The sequence below is a fragment of the Apodemus sylvaticus genome, chromosome 1 (genome assembly GCF_947179515.1).
Source record: "Apodemus sylvaticus chromosome 1, mApoSyl1.1, whole genome shotgun sequence".
In the NCBI taxonomy this organism is placed as follows: Eukaryota; Metazoa; Chordata; class Mammalia; order Rodentia; family Muridae; genus Apodemus; species Apodemus sylvaticus.
Window position 1 is genome coordinate 60,049,619 of NC_067472.1, and position 22,281 is coordinate 60,071,899.

General features: G+C 52.5%; 1 protein-coding gene across 2 annotated transcripts; it reads left to right on the forward strand.

Moving 5' to 3' along the window:
* The first annotated feature begins 11,977 nt into the window (after positions 1 to 11,977).
* On the forward strand, positions 11,978 to 22,217 carry Ccnd1 (cyclin D1). Of its 2 annotated transcripts, none has more exons than XM_052194366.1 (5): positions 11,978 to 12,369; positions 13,745 to 13,960; positions 14,391 to 14,550; positions 17,604 to 17,752; positions 19,234 to 22,217. In XM_052194366.1, the coding sequence occupies exons 1-5, from the start codon at positions 12,172 to 12,174 to the stop codon at positions 19,462 to 19,464; spliced, it is 954 nt and encodes a 317-aa protein (XP_052050326.1). In that variant the 5' UTR covers positions 11,978 to 12,171; the 3' UTR covers positions 19,465 to 22,217. The 2 variants fall into 2 exon arrangements, with proteins under 2 accessions (XP_052050326.1, XP_052050335.1); XM_052194375.1 differs by having other exon boundaries at positions 11,986 to 12,369; positions 19,300 to 22,217.
* The last annotated feature ends 64 nt before the right edge of the window (positions 22,218 to 22,281 follow it).

Here is a 22,281-nt window from a genome sequence, read left to right on the forward strand (position 1 = left end):
GAGACCCCATCTTAAAACAACAGTGAAAAGCATTGTTTGAAGCCCTCCTAGTGTAAGCGCCTTCGCTGTTTCAGTTAGATGGGCTGGGGTTGTTTTGTTTTGTTTTTGTTGTTTTGGGTTTTTTAGGCTTACTGGTGTGATGCAACTAACGGTGAAAGGAAGCAGTCTCCCGGCTGGTAAGTCAAGACCCTCCCTCGGCAGGCATTATCCCGGATCTCTGTTTTGTTGGCAAAACCCACTGGGCTCTGTTCTTATATAGTCCCGAGATGTGATCAGAAATCACACACAAAAAGAAAACAATCAGGGCTTGCAGGAGCCAGGCCAGAAAAGGGGAGACCCCAGGTCTGCTTCTCTGTTCCTGAAGTCATCTCAGCCTGCTGACCTCGATTAGATCTTAGGGTCAGGGCCAGACACCTTCACTGGAAGGACAGTCACATGCACTGTGTTGGCCTCAGTGTCCCAGGACACAGTCTTGTTTGGAGACTTCTAGTTCTCTCATAGATACAGGGCTAGAGGTCACCCCACACTAGACACGGGGGTGAGCAGGGTTGGGGAGGAAGGGATTGAGCCTAAGAAAGAAAACTAGGCTCTGCAAGATTGTGCTGACACAGCCAGGTGGTGGTGGTGCATGCCTGTAATCCCAGCACTCTGGGAGGTAGAGGTAGGCAGATTTCTGAGTTCGAGGCCAGCCTGGTCTACAAAGTGAGTTCCAGGACAGCCAGGGCTATGCAGAGAAACCCTGACTCTGAAAAAAAAAAAAAAAAAAAAAGATTGTGTTGACACCAGTATGTTACCAAGAATCACAGGACATGGACAGTCCCAGGCCTGCAGGATTGTGCGGGACTGAGAGAGTGGAGACTCAGCTTTGATGCTAAACCCTGCCCTAGCCTGTCCTCTTCCACCCCCATCCCTCATCTCTCTCCCAGGAGGAGGAGGAAGAGAAGGAGAGAGGCCTCAGACAAGATGTAGTCCCCAAGACCACATTCCCGTGATGACCTCCTCCACTTCCAGGTGCTTCTACCCTCTCTTAGGAAAGCCATCATGAGTCCAGTGATGATGCCAGCAACTCACAATCGGCGACAGGCAACTGCATCCACCAGACGGGGACCAAACCTCAGAGCCATGGTCCTACAGACCATTTAAGTCCTACAGATCATGTATGCTCCTGGTTTTTTATACCAAGACATTCCTGGCCATGAGATAAACGCCCCACCGAGGATAACCTCGCTCTTCAAATCCAAGAATTCATGCCCCTTAACTTTGTAAGACCTCAGGATAGGACATCAAAATTCTGGTGTTGTAAAACTAAGACAATGGCAGATAATGAGGCAAAAATGAAACCTAAGAGCCAGCAAGATGGCTCAGCAGCCAAAGATGAAGACCGGAATTCAATCCCTGGGACCCACATGGCAGAAGGAGAGAACTGACTTCCATGAGTTTTCCTCTGACCTCCACACATGTGTCATGGCATGTATGAGAGCACACACAAACACAAAATACATAAATAAAAATATAATTTTAAAGTGAGATTCTGGGCTGGAAAGTTGTCTCAGTTATGAGTGCTTGCTACGCTTACAGAGGACCCAAGTTCTGTTCCCAGCTGACACATAGGAGGGCTCACACTTGTTTGTATCTCCAGCTCCTAGGGGATCCTGGGCCACCTTCTGGACTCTATGGACAGCTACACTCACATACACACAGCACATAATTAAAGCTCAAATCATACACACACACACACACACACACACACACAGAGAGAGAGAGAGAGAGAGAGAGAGAGACTGACTCAAGGGAGTGTGCATTTGCATCTCAAAGCTAGGTAAATAGGCCCCATGGACATTCTTGTAAAATTCCAAGTCTGGCCAAGAAGGTCTTCGAAAGAGAATTCACTGGTCGCTTTAATGGCAGCTGGCAGAGATAAGGTTTACAGGGTTATTGCATTAACTGTGCCTGCTCCCATGAGTCAAAATTGTAGACCAAAGCCACAAAATTGCCCCCCAATGACAGGTCTTCTGCAGAACCCACAAACCCCCATCGGCCTTGATCAGAGCTCCGTGCCCTCCTCACAATTCTGCACGGGCTCAGCCAGCCCTGCAGAGTACCCTGGCCTCTCTCTAATTGTAAATGCGCCTCTGAGGAGGTCTGTGCACAGCGGGTCAGGGTTCCATGGTAAAGGGATGGGGCAACAAAATAGGCAAAACCAGTGGCGAGCCATTCCACAATGGACGTGCATGGGGTCTACCCTGCTAGAGCCCCTGAACCCTGCCCCTTCATAGCTAACACACACACACACACACACACTCCACACTTACAGCTAGCTCCCTTTCCAAAGGGTACCTCCTGTGCTGAGTCCCTCCACATCCCTCCGGAGGCTGCAATGGAGAGGACACAGCCCCTCTAGAAAGCAGCTGTCCCATCGGGCAGAGTGGTAGCCCCAAACTAAGGAAGGAACACGGGAGGGGCAGTGTTCACTATCAGTAAAGTTGCTTGAAAAAGAGCTGCCAGCAGCCAGCCCCCAAACCATGGTGCAATGCTGGGAGGACTGAGGGCTAGAAAGTAAGCACAGGACAGGAGTCTAATGCAGGGGAGTAGCTGGCATGGGCAAAGATGGTTTAGGACACATAGGAGTGGTGTTATGTGTCTTTAGGGGACCTTTGGGAACCATGAAACACCTAAGCAGAATGTGGCATCATGATGTCAGGTACAAGACACACCAGAGAGAGATCCCAGGGATGGGGATATCGTGAATGCTGTATGGCAGGAAGCAAGGGAGGACATTCTTAAAGAGCAACACGCCCTCTGGCACTACTGTCCCCTTCAGAGAGGAGCACAGCCCCCATGAGAAAAGACCTGGTTCCTTAAGGTGGCCTGGCAGTTTGCAGCATGGCTGGGATTTGGTCCTGGGTGACATCCGTTTGCTGGCAGTAGAGTGAGCCTCAAGTCTGCTTAGAAAGGCTCATGGGGAGCTCCGCCCTCCCTTCCTGTTAGTTATCTGTTGCCTGACAAATTGTCCCAAAGTGTTATACTTTAGAACAGCCCCCCGAGATCCTGTGCTCCAGGCCAGTCAATGGAGATCAATACAGGAAGCCACAAACATTCAAAAGGCTGAGATCCACTGATTGTGGGGTACCCGGCCCCAACTAATACATCTACAACACAATGTCCACACTGAAGACTTGGGAACCATCATGGAAGATGGAGCAGAAAGACTATTAATAACCAGAGGACACAATCCAGAGGACCAGGAAGTCTACGTCAAGACAGTGTCTTCTACTTATGCCAGGAAAGCTTCACCTGTGAAATTCCAGCTACCAGGCTGCTTAAACAAGACCTGACCGATGACAGACAACACTAGTTACCATGCCAACGCAGATGAGGGTAACCTCATAGGGCTCTACTGCTAGATGAACAGCCTTAGGCAATCAGCAACTGCTGAAAGGGAGAGACCAATCAGGGTGAACCTCCTGATTGGTTATCCAGTAACAGGCCGTTAGAAACATGAATATGCGGGCAACACTAAACAGACTCAGTAGATATTAATATCTTGGTTAAGGTTTCTATTACTGCGATGCAATGCCATGACCAAAGGCAAGGTTGGGGAGGAAAGGGAGCATTTGGTTTACAGATTCACATCCTATCCATCACTGGAGAAAGTCAGGACAGGAACTCAAACAGGGCAGGAACCTAGAGATGGGAACTGACATGGGGGCGATGGAGGGGGGTGCTGCTCACTGGCTTACTCCCCATCCCTTGCTCAGTCTGCTTTCTTATAGAACCCAAGACTGTCAGTCCAGGGATGGCCTCACCCACAATGGACTGGACCCTCCCACATTGGTCAGTAATTAGGAAAATTCCCTACAGGTCTCCATATAGCCCAATCCTATTGAAGAATTTTCTTGTTTGAGGCTCCCTCCTCTCTGGTGATTCTAGCTTGTGCCAAGTTGATAACTAAACTAGCCAGAAATAAACACACACACACACACACACACACACACACACACACACACACACACACGCTGGCTTTCTAATCCCTACAGCTTCTAATTTAGCACCAACCCTTGTTGGACCTTATTTAATCCTACTGCCGCCGTGACTGACCCAGACCCTGCCTTTCAGCATCTGTCAGGCTCCTCCCTGCTTTTCAGACTTAGGACAGTTTTGGGGTCTCTTGCAAACTGAGACCAGTGCTTACCTAGCACACATGTGGTCTTGGATTCCATCCCCGGTACTCAGTGAATGAGGCGTGGTGGCCCACCCTGTGATTCCAGCACTGAGAGAGTGGAGACAGTAGAATAAGAAGTTCCAGACTTGGGTACATGAGACCCTGTCCCAAAATGAAGATGGGGAAGAGAAAAAAGAGGAGGAAGAAATCTAGTAAAAGACAGAGGAAGCATACAGTGACTTTGAAGATGTGTTAACTTTCCCTTGCTGTAAGGAAATACCTGTGGTAATTAACTTATAAAGTACAGAGATTATGTGAACTCACAGTTTGGCGGTTTTAATCCAGAACAGGACTGTGTTCTACTTTGAGTCTCTAATGCAGATGATGAGAGTGAAATGCTGAGCAGACAGAACTGAACTGCCCTGTACCACACAGCAAACAGGAGAAAGAGTAGTCCCATCATCCTCTGCGAGGTCACCTTCCGCAACCTAAGGACTGCCAGACTGCACTGTCTGTTCTGTCTCTAGGATGTTTGCTTGCTTGTTTGTGAGTTTGCTTTGCTTTTGTTTTGTTGGTAGTTGGTTTTGTTCATTTGCTTGTTTTGGGTTTGTTTGTGTGTTGTTTTTGTTTTTGAGATGGAATCATGTTATATAGCCCAGGCTGTTCTCAAACTTGTAATCCTCCTGTCTTCGCCCCTGAGTCCTAGGACCACAGGTGTGCACCACCACACCTGACTCCATCTCTTGGATGTTCTCCCACGTCCCAATAGGACCACCCTGAGAATGAAGCCTTGGACAACCAGAGAATATTGCTGAGACAAACTACAGCAAGAACAGTGACCAGAAGGCTCTGCCAAAGTCATAAGCCACTGGACCATTTACAACAGATGCCATCTGTAAAGGAGTCGCTTCTCCCCAGGGTGACAGGTTCAGTGCAACCTCAATCAAAACCCCTAGCTGTGTGACTTCAGTTCCATAATTCCAGGGGATTTGGCATCTTCACACAAACATACATGCAGGCAAAACAGCAATGCACACAAAAAATACATATATCATAAAACAAGGCCAGGCAGTGGTGACGTACACCTTTAATCCCAGCACTTGGAAGGCAGAAGCAGGCAGATTTCTGAGTTCGAGGCCAGCCTGGTCTACAGTGAGTTCCAGGACAGCCAGGGCTACACAGAGAACCCTGTCTCGAAAAACCAACAATTAAAAAAAGAAAAAAATCATAAAACAAACAATAAAGAATTAAAAGGACAGTAGAACAGGAACAAGGGAGGACTCCTGTGGCTAGGTTTTCTTTTCCCCAATTTAAAAGTTTCTTCTGTGGTTTGCATCTCACACCCATAAAGAGCTCGTAAGTCAGCAAAGGGAAGAGGCTTGATTCATCATGAAGTCATTTTAAAGTTTCTCTTTGTGAACATAAACTAAAACATTTAATTAATTCCACATACCACAGGAAGTACACTACAGCCTTCAAATTCACTCTGCCTAACAGCAAATTCGTGAATGAAGGCACAGGACAGACCTCCAGGCACCCGCCCTCGCTGTGCTAAATGTCCTATGCACATTACCTTAATTATTCTTGGCCATGGCCTGGCAAAGGAAACCATCACGCTCCCCAGCAGAGATGGGGGCAGATTTGCTCACAGCCTCTCCAACGCCAGAGAGCACAGCTCTGTGTGTTGCCTCTTGTAGTTACAGAAACGTTTTCCAACTTCCTGGCATCTTGAAAAGAAGGGGCTTGCTTGAGAGTAACTTTTCCTTTTCACAGATAGTGCAGGCTGGCCTCAAATTTACCATCCTCCTGCGCCAGTGCCCTTAGTCCTGGGATGACAGGTGTGTGCTACCTCATCTAGTTCTGACAGTAGGTAGATTTCTCTCTCTGTCTCTCTGTCTCTCTGTCTCTCTGTCTCTCTCTCTCTCCCTCCCTCCCCCCCTCTCTCTCTCTCCCTCCCTCCTTTTCTCTCTCTCCCTGTCTCTCCCTCCCTCCTTCTCTCCCTCCCTCCTTCCCTCTCTCCCTCCCTCCCTCTCTCTTCCCCCCTCTCTCTGTATGTATGTGTGTGTACCTGCTCTTTCTTGTGTGTGTGTATGTACCTGTTCTTTCCTCTGTGTGTGTGTGTGTTTCTGTTCTTTCTTGTGTGTGTGCATGTGCTAGCATGCATGGCCCCTGTGTGCATAACAGAGAACAACAGTGGGTGTCTGCTTCCTTTTCCATTTTGTGACAACATCTCTTTGGGTTTCCCTTGGTTTGGGGTTTTTTTTCTTTTCTGGGTCTTTTGTTTGTTTGTGTGTGTGTGGTGTGCTAGGATCTCACTATGTAGCCCTGATTGCCTAAACTTGAACTTGGGTCGTCCTACAGAAGCCTTGCAAGTGCTGGTATTTAAAGCAATGAGTCGGCCTATGAGCTTCTGTGGAATCTCCAGGTCTCATGCACCCCATCATCCCCTGGAAGTGCTGGAGTTACAGATGTCTGTGTCCAGCTGTCTGTGGACTGTCAACCTGCTAACCCACTCGTCTGCACTCCGGTTTCCTGCCCTGGCAAATGCCTGCGATGACAGTATCCACCTGGTAAGCTGGAAGGCGGGGGGCCTGTTCCTCCATCCCACCAGAGAGGGTATGATTGCCTTAGATAGGCAGAGGCTGGAAGTCATCTGATCTAGAGATAAACTGGAGGCGGACAGGAGCCACGGAGCCCCAGAGCCCCAAAGGTCCACCAGCAACTTCTGCCCTGTCCCTGCTGGCAAAGGGGCCATCTATCAAAGCAGGGTTTAAAAATGGCCCGGAGGAGGTCTCCTCACGTCTCTGACCTCTACAGGACTGTGTTGTTAAAAACAGAGTCCCAGTAGACCTGGCCTAGCTTCATTTCTTCTGCTGTGACAAAATGTCATGGCAAAAAAGCAGCTTCGGGGAGAAAGGGCTTATTCTGGCTCAGCATTGCAGGCTCACAGTCCCCTATACAGGAAAGGCAATGTGGCAGGAACTTGAAGCTCGTGGTCACATCACATCCTCCGAGAGCAGGGAGATATGAATCCAGGGGTGGCGGCTGGAGTGATGGCTCAGTGGTTAAGAGGTACTCTCCCAGAGGATTCTGGTTAAAACTGCCTGTAACTCCAGTTCCAGGGGATCTGACACCCTCACACAGACATACTTCAAATAGACATACATGTGGTCAAACACCGATGTACATAAAATAAAAATAAATAAGTTATAAGAAATAAACAGGTGCTCAGTTACTTTTCCCACTCTTAATCAGTCCAGAACCCAAGCCTAGGGAATGTGCCACCCACTCCCACCCGGGGTCTGCCCACATCAGTTAAGACAGCCAAGACAACCCACCACAGCCACACCCATGGGGCTTCTTGAGGCTCTCTAGCTTCGAGGTTGACAATGTCTAGTGTGGAGCTGACAATGGAAACTAACCACTACAGTGCTTAACTACTCCCTGAACGGGGATGTGGCAGAGGCAGGCAGCCCATTGGTTAATGCCAGAACCATTATGCTGTTCCCATTATTAGTCCTCTGTGGACTTAATTTTTGCCTTTAAATTATATTTGTTTGTTTATTAGTGGTTGTATCTATGTGCATGTGTTAGTGAGGCTACTCTCAGCGTCCAGAAGAATGTGTAGGATCCCCTGGAACTGGAGTTACAGGTTGTTGGGGGCTGCCCCGTATGGGTGCTAGAAATCAACGTGGTTCTCTGGAAAAACAGCAAGCACTCTGACCTGTTAAATCATCTACCTAACCTCATCCTTACTCGTATTTTTAAAATAGTTAGAGCGGGCTTATAGACATTTCTCTGTATGCAAAGCACTCTGCAGATTGGCTTCCTGACGACAAGACCCTGGCCTAACCCACACTGATTTGAAATAATTATGAAAATTAAAACTCAACTTTCAGGAGCAAAGGCTGTAGTTTCTCTCTGGCTTCTACTGCTATCAATAACCAGTCCGATTCCTTAGATAATCAGTCACCTTACTACACATACCAGCAGAGCCAAAACAGTATAGTGTTCCTTATAAACATGGAAGGGCAGTTCCTACCCAGCGGGGCCCCGCGGGCTTGGCGCCTCTACTGAAGTGCATGCACAACCACAGCTCACCTGGGGGAGCGTCCTCAGGCTCTCCCGAGCTACGGCTGCGCGACGCCTCCAAGCTTTACGGTAAGCGCGGCTTGCAGGACGACCACGTGGCGGCGAAACACCGGCCGGCGGGAATGCGCGGAATGCGCGGTGCGGCCTCGCGCGCTCCCCCAGCCGTGACCCCAGGGTTCCGGGCGCGCATTTGTGGGACCGCGGAGGCTAGCCAGGGGTCCGCCCGCGCTTCCAAGCCACCAGGCACCACAGGGAGCAGGGACCCCCATAGAGGGCTCAGCACGTGAAGGCTAGACGGCCTTTTCCAAAGCCTGGGGCTAGGTTTGCCCTCCCTGTTTGGGCCCCGCGACAGCCGGCGTCCGGAGATCTGGAACCCGCTTAGTCCCCCATTCTAAAGCCCCCACTGGTCTGGAGTAAGAATGGAGATGCCTGGCTTTGCGGGAAAGCAAGTCAAAGGGGCTCTAAGCCCTAACCGCCCTTCGGAGTGCTGAGGGATTAATGCCAGAGGCTGCGTGCCCCCAGTTCCAGCAGCTGCGCCCTGGGATTGTACGAGGGTTCGCTCACCACGATTGAGCCACGTGGTCCTGCCTGGCCATGGGTGGCTCACCCTGGCCCGAGTGCCCGCTCCCCCCCATTTAGTCTGGAAAGGGCCAAGGGCCAGAGCCCAAAAGTCCGTTAATCCCAAAAGGGCTCTAGGGTTCGGACTGCTCAGGGTACCTCGTACAGAGAGCCGGAGACCGAGCGGACACCCCTCCCTAAAGTTGCTTCTCTGCCCTCGGGATCCCTGGAGCCAGGTTTGCCGCTCCAGAGCTCATTCAATGGTGCGCGCCTATTCGCTCTGGGTGTTGGGAATGGGTGCTGAAACTATTTGGAAATGCACGCTTGGGAATGAATATAGAATGCAGCTGTCCCAGGTGTGCACAGGGGATGAGCTGAACACACACGCCTTAGCTTAGGGGTTCCTGGAAATCGGTTCAGGGTAACCTAGACGGAGCAGTCGCCTAGCACGTGGGCTGCCACGCGCGCCCCAAAACGCCTTCTGGGTGCGGAGAGGGAAGCTGTAGTGCCTCCGGAACCTTAGGGCCCATTTTCGCAAGCGTTTTCTCGGGCGACTTGAAGGCTAAATTAACAATGGCTAACTGGAACTGAAACAGCCGAGTCCTTTCAAGTTGCCGCCAGGTATGCGGCTGTAGGTGACCCCACCTAGGTGGTGCGTCCACTCCTCTACAGGAGGGACTACTGCCAGAGGCCCAGGCCTGCCGCCCAGCCCCGCACCCTAACCTGAGCCCCGGGCTTAGCGGCGAGGGTTCCTCAATGAACGCTCTCCCTCCCGCCTCTCAATGAAGTTCCCACAGCCAGGGATAGTAGCAAACGCAAGACACAAGAAAATCCGCTCTCTTTCTCTCGGGAACCTTGGCCCCAGTCAGGTGGGGGTAGGGGTAGGGTTCGAGGAGGCGGGAAATCGGAAAAGGGGATTAAAGTTACTTTGAGATTTTCTTTCCAAATAACGTGGCTCCTTCTCGATTGGGCAAGTGGCCTTTTTTGTCTCCAAAAGGTCACCGACAAATAAGCGCAGAACACTTTAAGTGAGGCCAGAGCGGAGAGTTCCTGCCACGAGATTTTTTTTAAAAGCCAATGTAAAGTTAAAATTGCAAAAGAAAGTATGTTTTAAGTTACTATTTTGCTGAAAAATAAACCAGGCGCTTTCCCTGAGATTCTTAAATCTTAATTCTTAATCCAGGGCTCGGGATTCGGACAAATGGGGTTCCCCGGATGGGCGCTCTCCTCTCCCTCCCCCACCCCACCCCCGGTCCCAAATTCCTGCGCCTCCCCCACGGGTTCCTGGACGGCTCTGCACGCCCGCCAACCGGACTTGCACTTTTGCTCCCATCCCTGAGCGCAGAACTCAACGAAGTTCCTCGTGGAGATCTGCCCGGTCCGCCTAGTAACAGAGCTGAGTCCGGATTGGCTCATGCTAATTTCAGTTTCCTGGTCTTTCCCGCGGTGGTGGAGGTGGGGGTGGCTGCGGGTCCCGAGCTCGTGCTGCAGGGTGGGCGAGCCCCTTTATGCCCCGCTGCCCTTGATGGCGCACCCTGCCTAGGCTAGCCTGCTCAGCTCGCAGGCACTCAGCCGCGGGTGATAGCGCGCAGCCCCATAAATCATGCTTACTGCCGCCCGGTAGGGATTTTATGAATGAAAAGGCAGCCTGGCCGCCCTCGTGCTTAGGCTAAGGCTCCCAGGCTTGGCGGGGCCTGTGGCCAGAGCAAGCGTGGGCGCTCTGCCCGGGCCACCCACCACCTTCGGAGCTACAGTGGAATCACTGTCCCGAAGGATCCGGTCTTTAGGGACCCTAATGTCGGGGAAGGGGGAGCGGGGGGAATTAGCTCGGAAGGTGAGGAGTTTGCGACTTGCGTACCGCCTTAGACAAACCCGCGCTCCTTTACCAATTTCTTCTGGGATACGAAAGTATTCCCGGGAAAATATGTGAATAGTTCACCTAACTTGGAGACGGGTATTGTGAAAACTTTCCCAAAACTAGATAATTAAATAATGGACCAAGGTGGTGGAGCCGCTTCATTCTAAAAATATTTTATTTGACTCTATAAATTATAAACTTAGGGGTCTATTCGGTTAACCACGAGCATCTATAGATTCTCTTTAAATATCACCTTATCGGCTCACAAATTGATCTTGATTTTCACCACCACCACCCCAACTCTAGACTGCCCCAGCTGCAATTCTAAAGGTGGAGGAGCCCCCACCCCACCCCCACACGCCAACGAAGCCAATCGGGAAGCTTCCGGTGGTCTGGTTCCTGGAAGGGCAACTAATACTTGCAGCGATTTACTTTTCTTAATTAAAAAATAAATTAGGAAAGAGTCTATCGCGTCTCAACCTTTTCTTCAAAGGTTTATTTTTCTTGGGCAAACCGCCTGCATAGGAGGAGGGGGGATACTGGGGGACCCTGGTCAGGATAAACCGGTCCCTGCAAGAAGGCAAATCTCAGACCCTACCCCCAGCGAGGAGGAATAAATGAAGAAAATATTGGCCACCATCTTGAGCTGTTGCTGGGATTTTCGGGACTTTATTTTATTTTTGAGCTAGTGCATGTTAGGCTGGGGACCCTTTAAAGTTCAGAGATGCCCCTCTGGCCCTTTGCAGACACCCCAGTGCGCCAGGAGGGAGCCTGCACGAGAGCTCAGGGCTTGTCTGGCATCTTCGCGTGTTATACAGTTCCTGAATTTTACACGTGTTGATGAAATTGAAAGAAGACGGGGACGCCGGGATTTCTAAGCAATGGGTCCGCCCGTGGGTGCCCTCGTGGCGTCCTCGGAAACGCACCCATTCTCCCGGTTTAAGAATAGCGTGTCCTTGTGCCCCCAGGCTCCCCCTCCATACATTCTTCCTTGGCTTGCGTGTGGCCTGGCCTCCCTCCTAGCTGTCCTCCTGTCCAGAGCCACCGCCACCCCACCTCCACAGGTCTCGGAGGACCCTCTTTGGGAAACAAGGCCCCCTCCCCCTGGCCCCGCTCTTTCCCAGTTAGGAGAGAAGCAGTCCGAGCGATTTGCATATCTGCGAAGGCTGCGGGGGGAGGGGGCAGGCTTTCGGCTTACACCCCCCCCCCCCCGCTCACTGCTCCCGAGCCCCCTCCCCCTGCGCCCGCCTCGGCCCTCCCCCCTCCCCCTTTTCTCTGCCCGGCTTTGATCTCTGCTTAACAACAGTAACGTCACACGGACTACAGGGGAGTTTTGTTGAAGTTGCAAAGTCCTGCAGCCTCCAGAGGGCTGTCGGCGCAGTAGCAGAGAGCCACAGACTCCGCGCTCTCCGGAGACCGGCAGTAGAGCGCGAGGCAGCGCGCGTCAGCAGCAGCCACCGGAGCCCAACCGAGACCACAGCCCTCCCCAGGCGGCCGCGCCATGGAACACCAGCTCCTGTGCTGCGAAGTGGAGACCATCCGCCGCGCGTACCCAGACACCAATCTCCTCAACGACCGAGTGCTGCGAGCCATGCTCAAGACGGAGGAGACCTGCGCGCCCTCGGTATCTTACTTCAAGTGCGTGCAGAAGGAGATTGTGCCATCCATGCGGAAAATCGTAGCCACCTGGATGCTGGAGGTGAGAGAGTACAGGCTGCCAGCTTGGGACCCCTGGCAACTTGTTGCTATCGCCCTCCCTTCTCTTCCCTTCCGTCTCGGAGTTTTCCCGGTGTGTTGCTAGGAACTCCGGACTCTCGAAATAGATACTTCGGGTCATTTTGAACGAGGAAGGTTTGGGAGTTGGGGAGATGGGAATCCCTTTTCCTGGTGGGGGGGCAGTCGGGGAGGAGTGCCTTCGAGGGAGTTCGGTGTCAGCGGCAACACAGGGTGCAGGCTGAGCTTCTTCTGTGGCCCCCGCTTGTGCCCCATTCCTGCAGCGCCTCGGCGGGGGCCGCCCCTGCGCGTTTCGCCAGCTAAGGGGGGAGGGGGCATAAATTTGATTTTTAAATTAATATCCATGGACACGTATGCAAGGGCCGCCCGTGCCAATATTATGCGCCATCTTTGCTCCTTTATTGCAAAGCAAAAGTGTTTATTAATAATTGGGGGCAGGGCGGGGAGCGGCAGTAGGGACGCTGGAACAGGCACGAGGGGCCTCGTGGCGGCCAGAAGTCACTAAATAGGACACTGTGCGGAATATTTGGAGTAGAGGGGACTCTTTGTTCAAACAGCAGACCCCTGGGTACCCCGTACACTCTCCCTAACCCAGAGAAAACGCCAGGCTGCAAGGTCGCGTGGCCCCCTAGTCACTGAGATTGACCGTTGTCTGTGCAGTTCTGCATTTGGGGAAACCTCTGTAGGTCAAACGGGGAAGGGCGAAGCACATTTTCAGATGTTCAGCAGGAGACTCAGGGGTCCCAAAATATTTTAAAATAATTTTTAAAGTGAGGCATAATGCCCTTGCAGAGGCAAACAGCGCCCGCACCCAGCAAAAGGGGGGCCCCCGGAATTTCAGTTGCTGTGGCTCACCCCCCAATGTCCAAGGAGCTCCTGACCCTCGGCGTGGATCAAGGGTCGCCCTATGGTTATTTTCAGGTCAATTTTAGGCACCTAGTTATTTTTTAAATATTTTTAAATATTTTTTGAAAAGATGACGTCTGGGAAATGCAGCGCGGCGGCCTGGGACTCCACCTTTGTGTCTCGCGTGCGCTCGAGCAGAGCCCAGCCCCCGGCGCCCCGCCAGCCCCGCGGTGGGACTCTGGCTTGTGGCCTCCTAATTTCAACTGGGAACGGGGGTCTCCGTAGCCACCACTGCCTTGACCCGCCCGCCAGCTGCTCAAGGACTTTCCCTTTCAGTTTCAGGGTGGGTGGGCATTGGGAACCCGCGGGGCAGAAGCGCATCCCGGGAGTTGGCCACCGGAATCCCTCACTATGCACTCTAGGAAAAGGGTTTAGAGTCATATCGAGCCACGACCCCCGACCCCCATTGACGGTCAGGGTCCGGGTCCCCGCAGGTCTGCGAGGAGCAGAAGTGCGAAGAGGAGGTCTTTCCGCTGGCCATGAACTACCTGGATCGCTTCCTGTCTCTGGAGCCCCTGAAGAAGAGCCGTCTGCAGCTGCTGGGGGCCACCTGCATGTTCGTGGCCTCTAAGATGAAGGAGACCATTCCCCTGACTGCCGAGAAGTTGTGCATCTACACTGACAACTCTATCCGGCCCGAGGAGCTGCTGGTAACCGCGGAACCCACCATCCTCAATCCCTCCTTAGCTCTCGACCCCCTGGTTGGTGGGAGGTACAAGTGGCACTCCAGCCATCCATGAACAGATCTCCTGCCCCAAGGGAGGCACCCACACTGCACGACACCGAAGTGGCAGTGAGCAGAATGCCAACCCCATTCTACCTCTAGCCCGCCCCCTTTCTGGACTGGACTCCCCACCGCGTCTGCAGTGAAACCACTCTGAAATGTGGACGGTGTGCGCCCCCTAGCGACGCGCAGGCCACAGCGCTGGCGGGGGGAGATCTTTTTATCCCAGCCTGTTGTCTGTCCCTTTACAGGCACATTTTGTTGTTTACCTGTATGAGGTCCCGGGTTGTCCCCACACTTTAGACCTTCTCGAATCAGCCTGCCTTCCTTTTGACCGTGTTCCTCATTCTCTGCAGCAAATGGAACTGCTTCTGGTGAACAAGCTCAAATGGAACCTGGCCGCCATGACTCCCCACGATTTCATCGAACACTTCCTCTCCAAAATGCCAGAGGCGGATGAGAACAAGCAGATCATCCGCAAGCATGCGCAGACCTTTGTGGCCCTCTGTGCCACAGGTAGGGCCCCACCCCCATTCTTCCCAGGAAGATCTGACTGCTTGCGCCTCCCGGCCTAATGCCTCTTTCCTTGCTATCTATTCTGAGCCCGGGGTACAGATAGCTTGTTGGAGATAAATGATACTGTTTGGCACCTTCTCTTGGCTAGTGCCTTTGGAGACCTAGCAGAATGGCACAGAGTCCCTGTGCCAACCTTTCCGCTGCCAGAAGTGGCATGGCCACGGCATGCTTTCTGAAGAGGTTTTTGCTTCAGCTTCTAGGCTTCCTGCCCTACCTGTGTTCTCAAGGAGCCCCAGCTATAGAGCCCCCCCCCCAGCTTCTCCCAGGCTGAGCTGCCTGCTAGGAGTGTCTACACTGGTGGGGCAAATGGTCTAGCCTCAGCCCCACGTGCTACATGCAATACAGCCCTAGAACAGAGTGGCCAGTTCAGGAACTTAGAGGCCCTACCAGGGGTGCTGCAGGCCAGTTCTTTGTGGCTGAGTCCTGGGAGGGCTGGCTGGAGGCAGAGAAAGAATAAACTCCCTATGACTCCTCCAAGAGACCCTTCCTGGCCCCAGACCCCAGGTAGATAGGCTGACTTAAGTCAGAGTGGACAGCCATTCAGGAACATACACATGGAAACACACACGGACACACAGACACACTGCTACTTCTGGGTGATCCCAGCACTATGTCTGACAGCTGGTCCCCACCTCTAACTGAGAACCCTGCCCAGGAGGCTTAGCAATGCTGAGGGGGTCTAGCAATCTCCCCTGCTGAGGACCCCCTTCCTCCGTGGCCCTGATCAGACCTCAGTTGCTATAGCTGTTTGGCCTATGATGTCAGAGGGGCCTGTAGAGTGTCTTCCTCCCCCTGCTGTCTCCGTGACATCTTCTCATATCTGACGGTCCCCGGGACTGGTGTTTCTGATGAGCTGCTGGTGTGATCATTTGGGGATTCTAGCCTGCTAGCTACCTGCTGGGGGTGCCAGCCCCTCCCTAGGGGTGTACTGAACAAGGGGGTAGCAGATGGGAGTACCAAGGCCATCGGTAGCTGGGAGGATCTAAGGGGTGGGGGTGGCCCCGCTGGCAGGCAGGGAGGCAGCTGGCTGGGACTCCTCTGAGGAGAGCAGAGCCTTTGGAAGCTCCAGGCTCCTTTTATGGAGCTGAAAGTGGCTTCAGAGAGGCAGCAGAGTTTCCCAGAGATAACATGGGGATGGAGGGGCACAACCTCCCTCAGAATGGTTCTGGCAGCAACGCGCCCCTCCCGGGACCCCTAGATGCCAGCAGAGACAGCGATGAGCGCCACGTCTGTGTGCAGCTGGATTCTGTTCTCCCAGCTCCCTATATGGCCTTTGTGTGAGATGGGGTTCACTAAGAGCCCCTAAAAGACAGGTGGAGGAGGTAAGGGACAGCTGGGTGGACTGCAGTAGGCCAGTGGCCTGTGGCCTGGAGGCTTCGATTCTCTGTAGCAGCAACTAGCTCCTTTGTCCCGGGGAACCACTTTGGGAAGAGGCCACTTTAACATCACACGGTGAATGGAAAAGATGCTAGCTGGCATCAAGGCCGGGAGATCTGCCATCTGTGTGGCAGGGGTTCCCCCTATAGGAGATGGGAGGACATAACTTCCTTTCTGACTCCCCCAGACCTGGATTCCTGACTATGAGCAGTGTGCTAACCAGGGTTGGGATTGTTAACACGGGTGGCCAGAGTACACGCTTGTGTGAATGGGGACAGACAGTGGGAAACTGAGTTAGTAATGTTTGTTGGTGTTAGACATGCCACTGAACCAGGGGCCACCTAGGCCAGCAGCAACCAGTGTGAAGACGCAGATGTTAGGGATCCTTACAGGACATAACGGATCTTACCACTGCACGTGTGAGGGAGAAAGTCAGGCTCTGGAAGGGGCCAGGGACTCCCGGTTCATGTGCCTGCTGGTGGTCGGAGTCTCACTCCCTGTAAAAAAGGGGTGTTTGTGGTTTGAACTTGACTCCATAGCAAGGTCTTGGCTCAATGGGCTCACTATCGTGAACTGTCCTTGGTGACACTGGACATTGCTCTTCTGCTGGGTCCCTTTAACAGCCAAAACTATTGGCTGCCTCACTCCAGCGACTCTTTCCCGTCCTGATTTCCAGTCAGCTCCTTCCAGCCTCCTTGATGACCCCAGGCTCTGGGTGATGCGAGACGGTTGATGGGAGCTGACATCTGTTTATTCTTGCATCCTCCTCTGGCCTGGAAGCCCTGATTTGCAGGCCAAGTGACCAGCTGTCCCTGTCACTATTCCTTTGTTGGACGTGATCGGGACGCAGTCTGCGGGCTCACCTTTGGTAGGGTTGTGTGGAATGACACCCCACTGCAGTCCTGTGGGAGAACGCAACTCCGACATTTAATAGTGGGGACAGCTGCGATGCTGGCACTACTTCCAAGTTGAGACATGTGCATATGAGAGTCCCCTCACAAGGGACCCTGGCCTGGACAGCTGGAGTGGCTATTCCCAGCTCCCTCTGAGGCTACTCCTACCGGGTTTACCTGGACTGGCGTCACGTGTCCTCTTCCCCAGCCTGGGACAGTGAGCCGGGAACGCTTCATGCAAGGATGCAGGGCTCTGTGGAAGGGCCTCTAAACGGGAACTCCCTTCTATGGAGTCTAGCCTGACCTCTGAGGAAGCTGGTCCTATCATCTCTTCTTTCTCCTGTCTCTAAGATGTGAATGTCTGTCTCTAGTCCTTGGGGTGTGCCAGACTGGCTCTGGAACAGACAGAGATCTTCCCTGCTTCCCACCTCAGCCGCTCAAATAGTGGGATGCAGATGTGAAAGCACCACACCTTCATAGATTCCGTCCTCTTAAAGGGCCAAGGCGCCATAGCCGACCCCTCCTTGATGTTTGCTGCAAGTGTGGGGATTGAACACCAGGTGCGAATGCCAGGGAGGGTCGGCCACTCAGCTTTTTAAAGCTTGAGCCAAGGCCTTATTGACAGGTAGTGTCAAGGCTCTGGCCTGGACATCTTTATCCTCCGTTGAGGACCGGCCCGAGGCTGTCCCTGCTCACAGGTACCTCTGTTCCTCTCTGCTGCAGATGTGAAGTTCATTTCCAACCCGCCCTCCATGGTAGCCGCTGGGAGTGTGGTGGCTGCGATGCAAGGCCTGAACCTGGGCAGCCCCAACAATTTCCTCTCCTGCTACCGCACAACGCACTTCCTTTCCAGAGTCATCAAGTGTGACCCGGTGAGTAAGTCTCATCCAAGGAGACGACAACTGGCAAGGGAACCCTGGCGAGGGCAGTGCCAAGGCCCTGTGTGACTGGGCTGGAGCTGAGGGATGCCAAGCCTGGGCCCCCCACCAGCCTCTTCCCAGGCTTCAGCATTGGGAGGCTTCCAGAAGTCTTAGGTCCCAAAGGCATAGAGGGCTGTGGTGTGGTGACAGTGCCCCTGTGACGTGCATAGAAGTAGTGGCATGTACAGCTGCGGCCTGGCTCCACTTCCACAGGACCATATCTCCCTCAGTGCAGTCTTTGGGGATTGAGTCACAAAGGACTCCGGTATGGACCCACATATTCTAGAACTTTTTTTGGGGGGGGGGATTGCATCAGGCAGACTGTACCACATGTAAGTAACTACCTTTATGCTGAGGAGTGTGGCTGATCATGTTTGGAGCTCTAGCATGAAGGTTTCTAGGGCCCTGCAAGCTGGCACAGACAGGACAGGCAGAAGTCCAGTTCTGGCTTGAACTTCAGTTGGGGGTTCAATGTGGGTCAGAGCCACTGGCATGTGGAAGGCTTCCAGGTGTTGACAGCTGTTCTGCCCTGCCTGGCATTAGCCACAGGGACACCCCATCCCCCATTCCTACACCTCTCAGTTGTAGAGCATGAAGCCCCCTTCCCCTAAGTGTCTAGGGCTCCTGAGAACTGAAAATAGGGTGTGTGGGCAGGTGGGAGCCCTCGGGCTTCAGAGAGGGAAGGGTGTCTGTGGGTCCATACCAGGCCACCTGGGCCTCACTTTCTCCATCTGTGAAACGGGACCATTACCCTGCCGCCCTCTAGCCATGGTATTCATCAAACAAAGGGGGGATAATACACAAGTTCTGAATGTGGGGGCTTCCCAGGTGTTCCCCAGTAGTCCTCCTGGCTTCAGGAATGTAGGCCGTGCCCTAGCTTCAGACTTCAGTCCATGAGTCTCATTCCTGGGGAAATGCGTTCCAGGCCTCACTGATGCTGGGGCTGGCTTCCCTCAGAGGCCACCCAGAGCAAAAAGCTATGAGTGAGAGATAGATGCTCCTTGTGGGAGTTTGGGGGAGTACAAGGTACAGCCCTGAGACAACGGAGCCTAGAGAGGGAGGGGTACCTTCCTCAGCTGTGTGGAACCTGTCACAGGTGCCCATGGAAGCGTGGGTTCTCTTCCTGGAAGCACCTAGAGAGACTGCATCCAAAGGGTGGAGTTCCCAGGACCCTCCCGTCTTGAAATGTCATGTAGGGTTGGGGAAGGCTGGGGAGGAATTTCTGCTGGGTGGACCTAGAGTGGACACGCAAGTGAGTGTCCTGTGGATGCTAGCCAGCTGTCCATTGTGGCATTGAGGCAGAGGTTTCCAGGCTGGGACCCAGAAGGGGCACTCTTGCTTTCTAGTCTCTGGCGGCTTTCATCCCTCACTGGATTTGGGGGTGACTTGGGGAGTTTCCTCAAGCCTTGCCCTTAGCAAAGCCTGCCTCGCAGGTCAAGGCCCTGGCCACCGGCCTCTGGCTAAACAAGGACCCCCTCCATCTCCGCCCGCCTCTCCAGGACTGCCTCCGTGCCTGCCAGGAACAGATTGAAGCCCTTCTGGAGTCAAGCCTGCGCCAGGCCCAGCAGAACAGCGACCCCAAGGCCACTGACGAGGAGCGGGAAGCAGAGGAAGAGGCCGGTCTGGCCTGCACACCTACCGATGTGCGAGATGTGGACATCTGAGGGCCACCGGGCAGGCGGGAGCCACCAAGTAGTGGCACCCGAGAAGAGGAAGGAGCCAGCCTGTGGGTCCTCCTGACGATGTCCCCCTTGGGGACATGATGTTACCAGAAGGGGAAGTTTGGTTCTCTTTGTTGGTTGTTTTTCCTTAATCTTTCTCCTTTCTATCTGATTTAAGCAAAAGAGAAAAAAAAATACCTGAAGCTGTCTTAAAGAGAGAGAGAGAGAGATAGAATTTGCATCACCCTGAGTGTAGGGAGGCAGGGGGTGCTACAAAAATAGAATTCTGTACCCCAGTAATCAACTAGTTTTCTATTAATGTGCTTGTCTGTTCTAAGAATAGGATTAACACAAAGGAAGTCTTGAGAAGGATTTTTGATTCTTTTATGTGTTTAAAAAAATGCTTAAGAAACGTTGCTTTAAAAAAGGAAGGAAAAAAATATGGCAAACCATTGTTAAAGTAGAAGAGTTTTTAGATAGAGAAATGTACTCCGCTTTGCTGAAAAGGCACAGCTTTGACCAGGCCTCAGCCTCACCTCCGGCTCGCTCGGTGCCTGCAGCCCTGTTACCTGATACGTGTGCTTTATCCCAGGGGCGGGCAGACCTCTTAACCTTATTGATGGTCAGTGCGACCTCTAGTGGTCTCAATGGCGTGTGGCACCCCCCCACTCCTGCTCTTCTTCATGTGCCCTCCCCCCACCCCCCAACAACCTGCAGGTTCACAGAGCGCCAGCCACACAGCCACACAGCGGTAGGGATGAAATAGTGACATAATATATTCTATTTTTGTAACCTTCCTATTTTGTAGTTCTGTTTAGAGAGATGCTGGTTTTTGCCTGACGGCCCTGCAGCCCGCTCACATCAGGTTAAACCCACAGCTTTTCTTTTGTGTGTGGTTTGTTTTGTTGTGTTTTCTTTCTCCGTGTTCCAAAACCATTCCATTTCAAAGCACTTTTGGTCAGCTAGCTGGAGGCAGTGTTGCTGGGGTGTGGCTGTGTGTTGGGGAGGGGTTCTAGTGGGATGGCTGGCGGATGTCCACACATGCATTCAGATGGCTGCACAACAGGTGTGCAGGGCTGGTAGCATGAGGTGCTTGGGAAGCTTTGTTTGGTGGAGAAGTGAGAGCTCTGTTTTCGCACCACCGGGATCTCTCCTGCAAAGTTGGAGGGACCCTTTGGTGCCAGCTTGTATTTGGAAGTAGGAACTGTGAGGGCATGACCTGGACAAGGAGATTCGGGACGACTCTTAAGTCTTTCACACAGGAGGCTTTTAAACACTAAAATGTCTAATTTATATACTTAAGGCTACAGAAGAGTATTTATTGGAAAGGCTGCCCGTGCCCAGTGTGACTCAATGCAATGTGAGCTCCCTTGATTCAAACGCACACCTCTGCCCTGCTGGCGAAGGTTTAGGGCCATGTCTGAAAGATTGGTCTTTTTTGGGGGGGAGGGGGCTCAAAAAACCACAAAGACAGAGATTTGGTCTGCTTGACTTTTTCAACTCAGTTGGCCCCGTTGAAGAGCCATCCAAACTGAGGAAAATTAGGGGATTCCAGAAGAGTTTGATTCCGGCACATTCTTGCCGCCACACCCAAGTTAGCAACAGTAGGTAATTTGGGCACCTCTGGCTCTGTGCCTTTCTATTTAGGATGAGTTGGCAGGAGGTGGAGAGGGGATGGAGGGAGAAGGTAACGGTAGGGACCACATGGAGAGGGGATGGAGGGAGGAGGTGAGGGTGGGGACCACATGGGACCGGCTGCGCACGCGCATGCACGGTTCCTGTCACAGCGCTGCTACCGATGACTCCCAGGACCCCAGGTATTCAAAACCAGATCCGCGTCGCTTTGTATCTTTCACGTCGTTTTCGCTGCTATTGGAGGGTCAGTTTTGTTTTGTTTGTTTTGTTTTTTTACAATGTCATAGACTGCCATATTCAAGTTTTAATTTCCTCATAGAAGAGTGTATTTACAGATGCCCTTTTTTGTACTTTTTTTTTTATTGTGATCAATTTTGGCTTAATGTGATTACCGCTGTATTCCAAAAAAGAAAAAAGAAAAAAAAAACAGGTTCCTGTTCACAATACCTCATGTATCACCTAGCCATGCCTGGGCCTGGCGGGCGGGTGGGCGGTCTGCCTCCAGGGATCCTGAGACCCTGATGGGGATCATCCTGTCACGCTGGGCCCTTCATTTGATCTGGGACATAGCGTCACAGCAGTCAGGGCAACTGTATTGTTCTGTTAGTTATCAATATTGTTACTTGTAGCGGCCTGTCCTGCGTGCCACCATGCTGCTGGGCCCGGAGGGATTTGTTCTGAGTCTCCGGTGCATCATTTAATCTGTTAGGTTCTAGTGTTCTGTCTTGTTTTGTGTTAATTACAGCATTGTGCTAATGTAAAGACTCTGCCTTTGCAAAGCCAGCTGCAGTGCTGTAGGCCCCCAAGTTCCCGAGCAAGCTTCCAAACCAAAAGGTCACCGCCAGCTTAACTAACACCCCAACCAGGCAGGACCCTTGAGGGCCGCTGTGTCCATGGTGATGGGGTGAGGTTTTGGCCAAAAGGCCAGAGGCTGGTGGTGGGTCCACGGAGTCTGCCCTGTGACATGAAAGGCTTTGAGGGGCTCTGGCTGGTGGCCAGGTTGGCTTTGTGTATTTCTGGTTGACACACCATGGCGCTTCCCAGCACAGACATGTGACCAACATGGTCCAGGAAAAAAAAAAAGACAAAAAAAATCTAGAAATAAAATTGGTAAAATCTCACTGTTGTCTGTATTTTCTGGGCCCTGGGGACAGGAGTTGGGGTATGTCATCCTGGTGCCATAGC

Bases quoted from the DNA above. Each gene is read 5' to 3' on its own strand.
- Ccnd1 (XM_052194366.1), top strand. From the start codon at position 12,172: ATGGAACACCAGCTCCTGTGCTGCGAAGTGGAGACCATCCGCCGCGCG. The intron at 12,370-13,744 runs GTGAGAGAGTAC...GGGTCCCCGCAG, and splicing joins TAGCCACCTGGATGCTGGAG to GTCTGCGAGGAGCAGAAGTG. The intron at 13,961-14,390 runs GTAACCGCGGAA...CATTCTCTGCAG, and splicing joins TCCGGCCCGAGGAGCTGCTG to CAAATGGAACTGCTTCTGGT.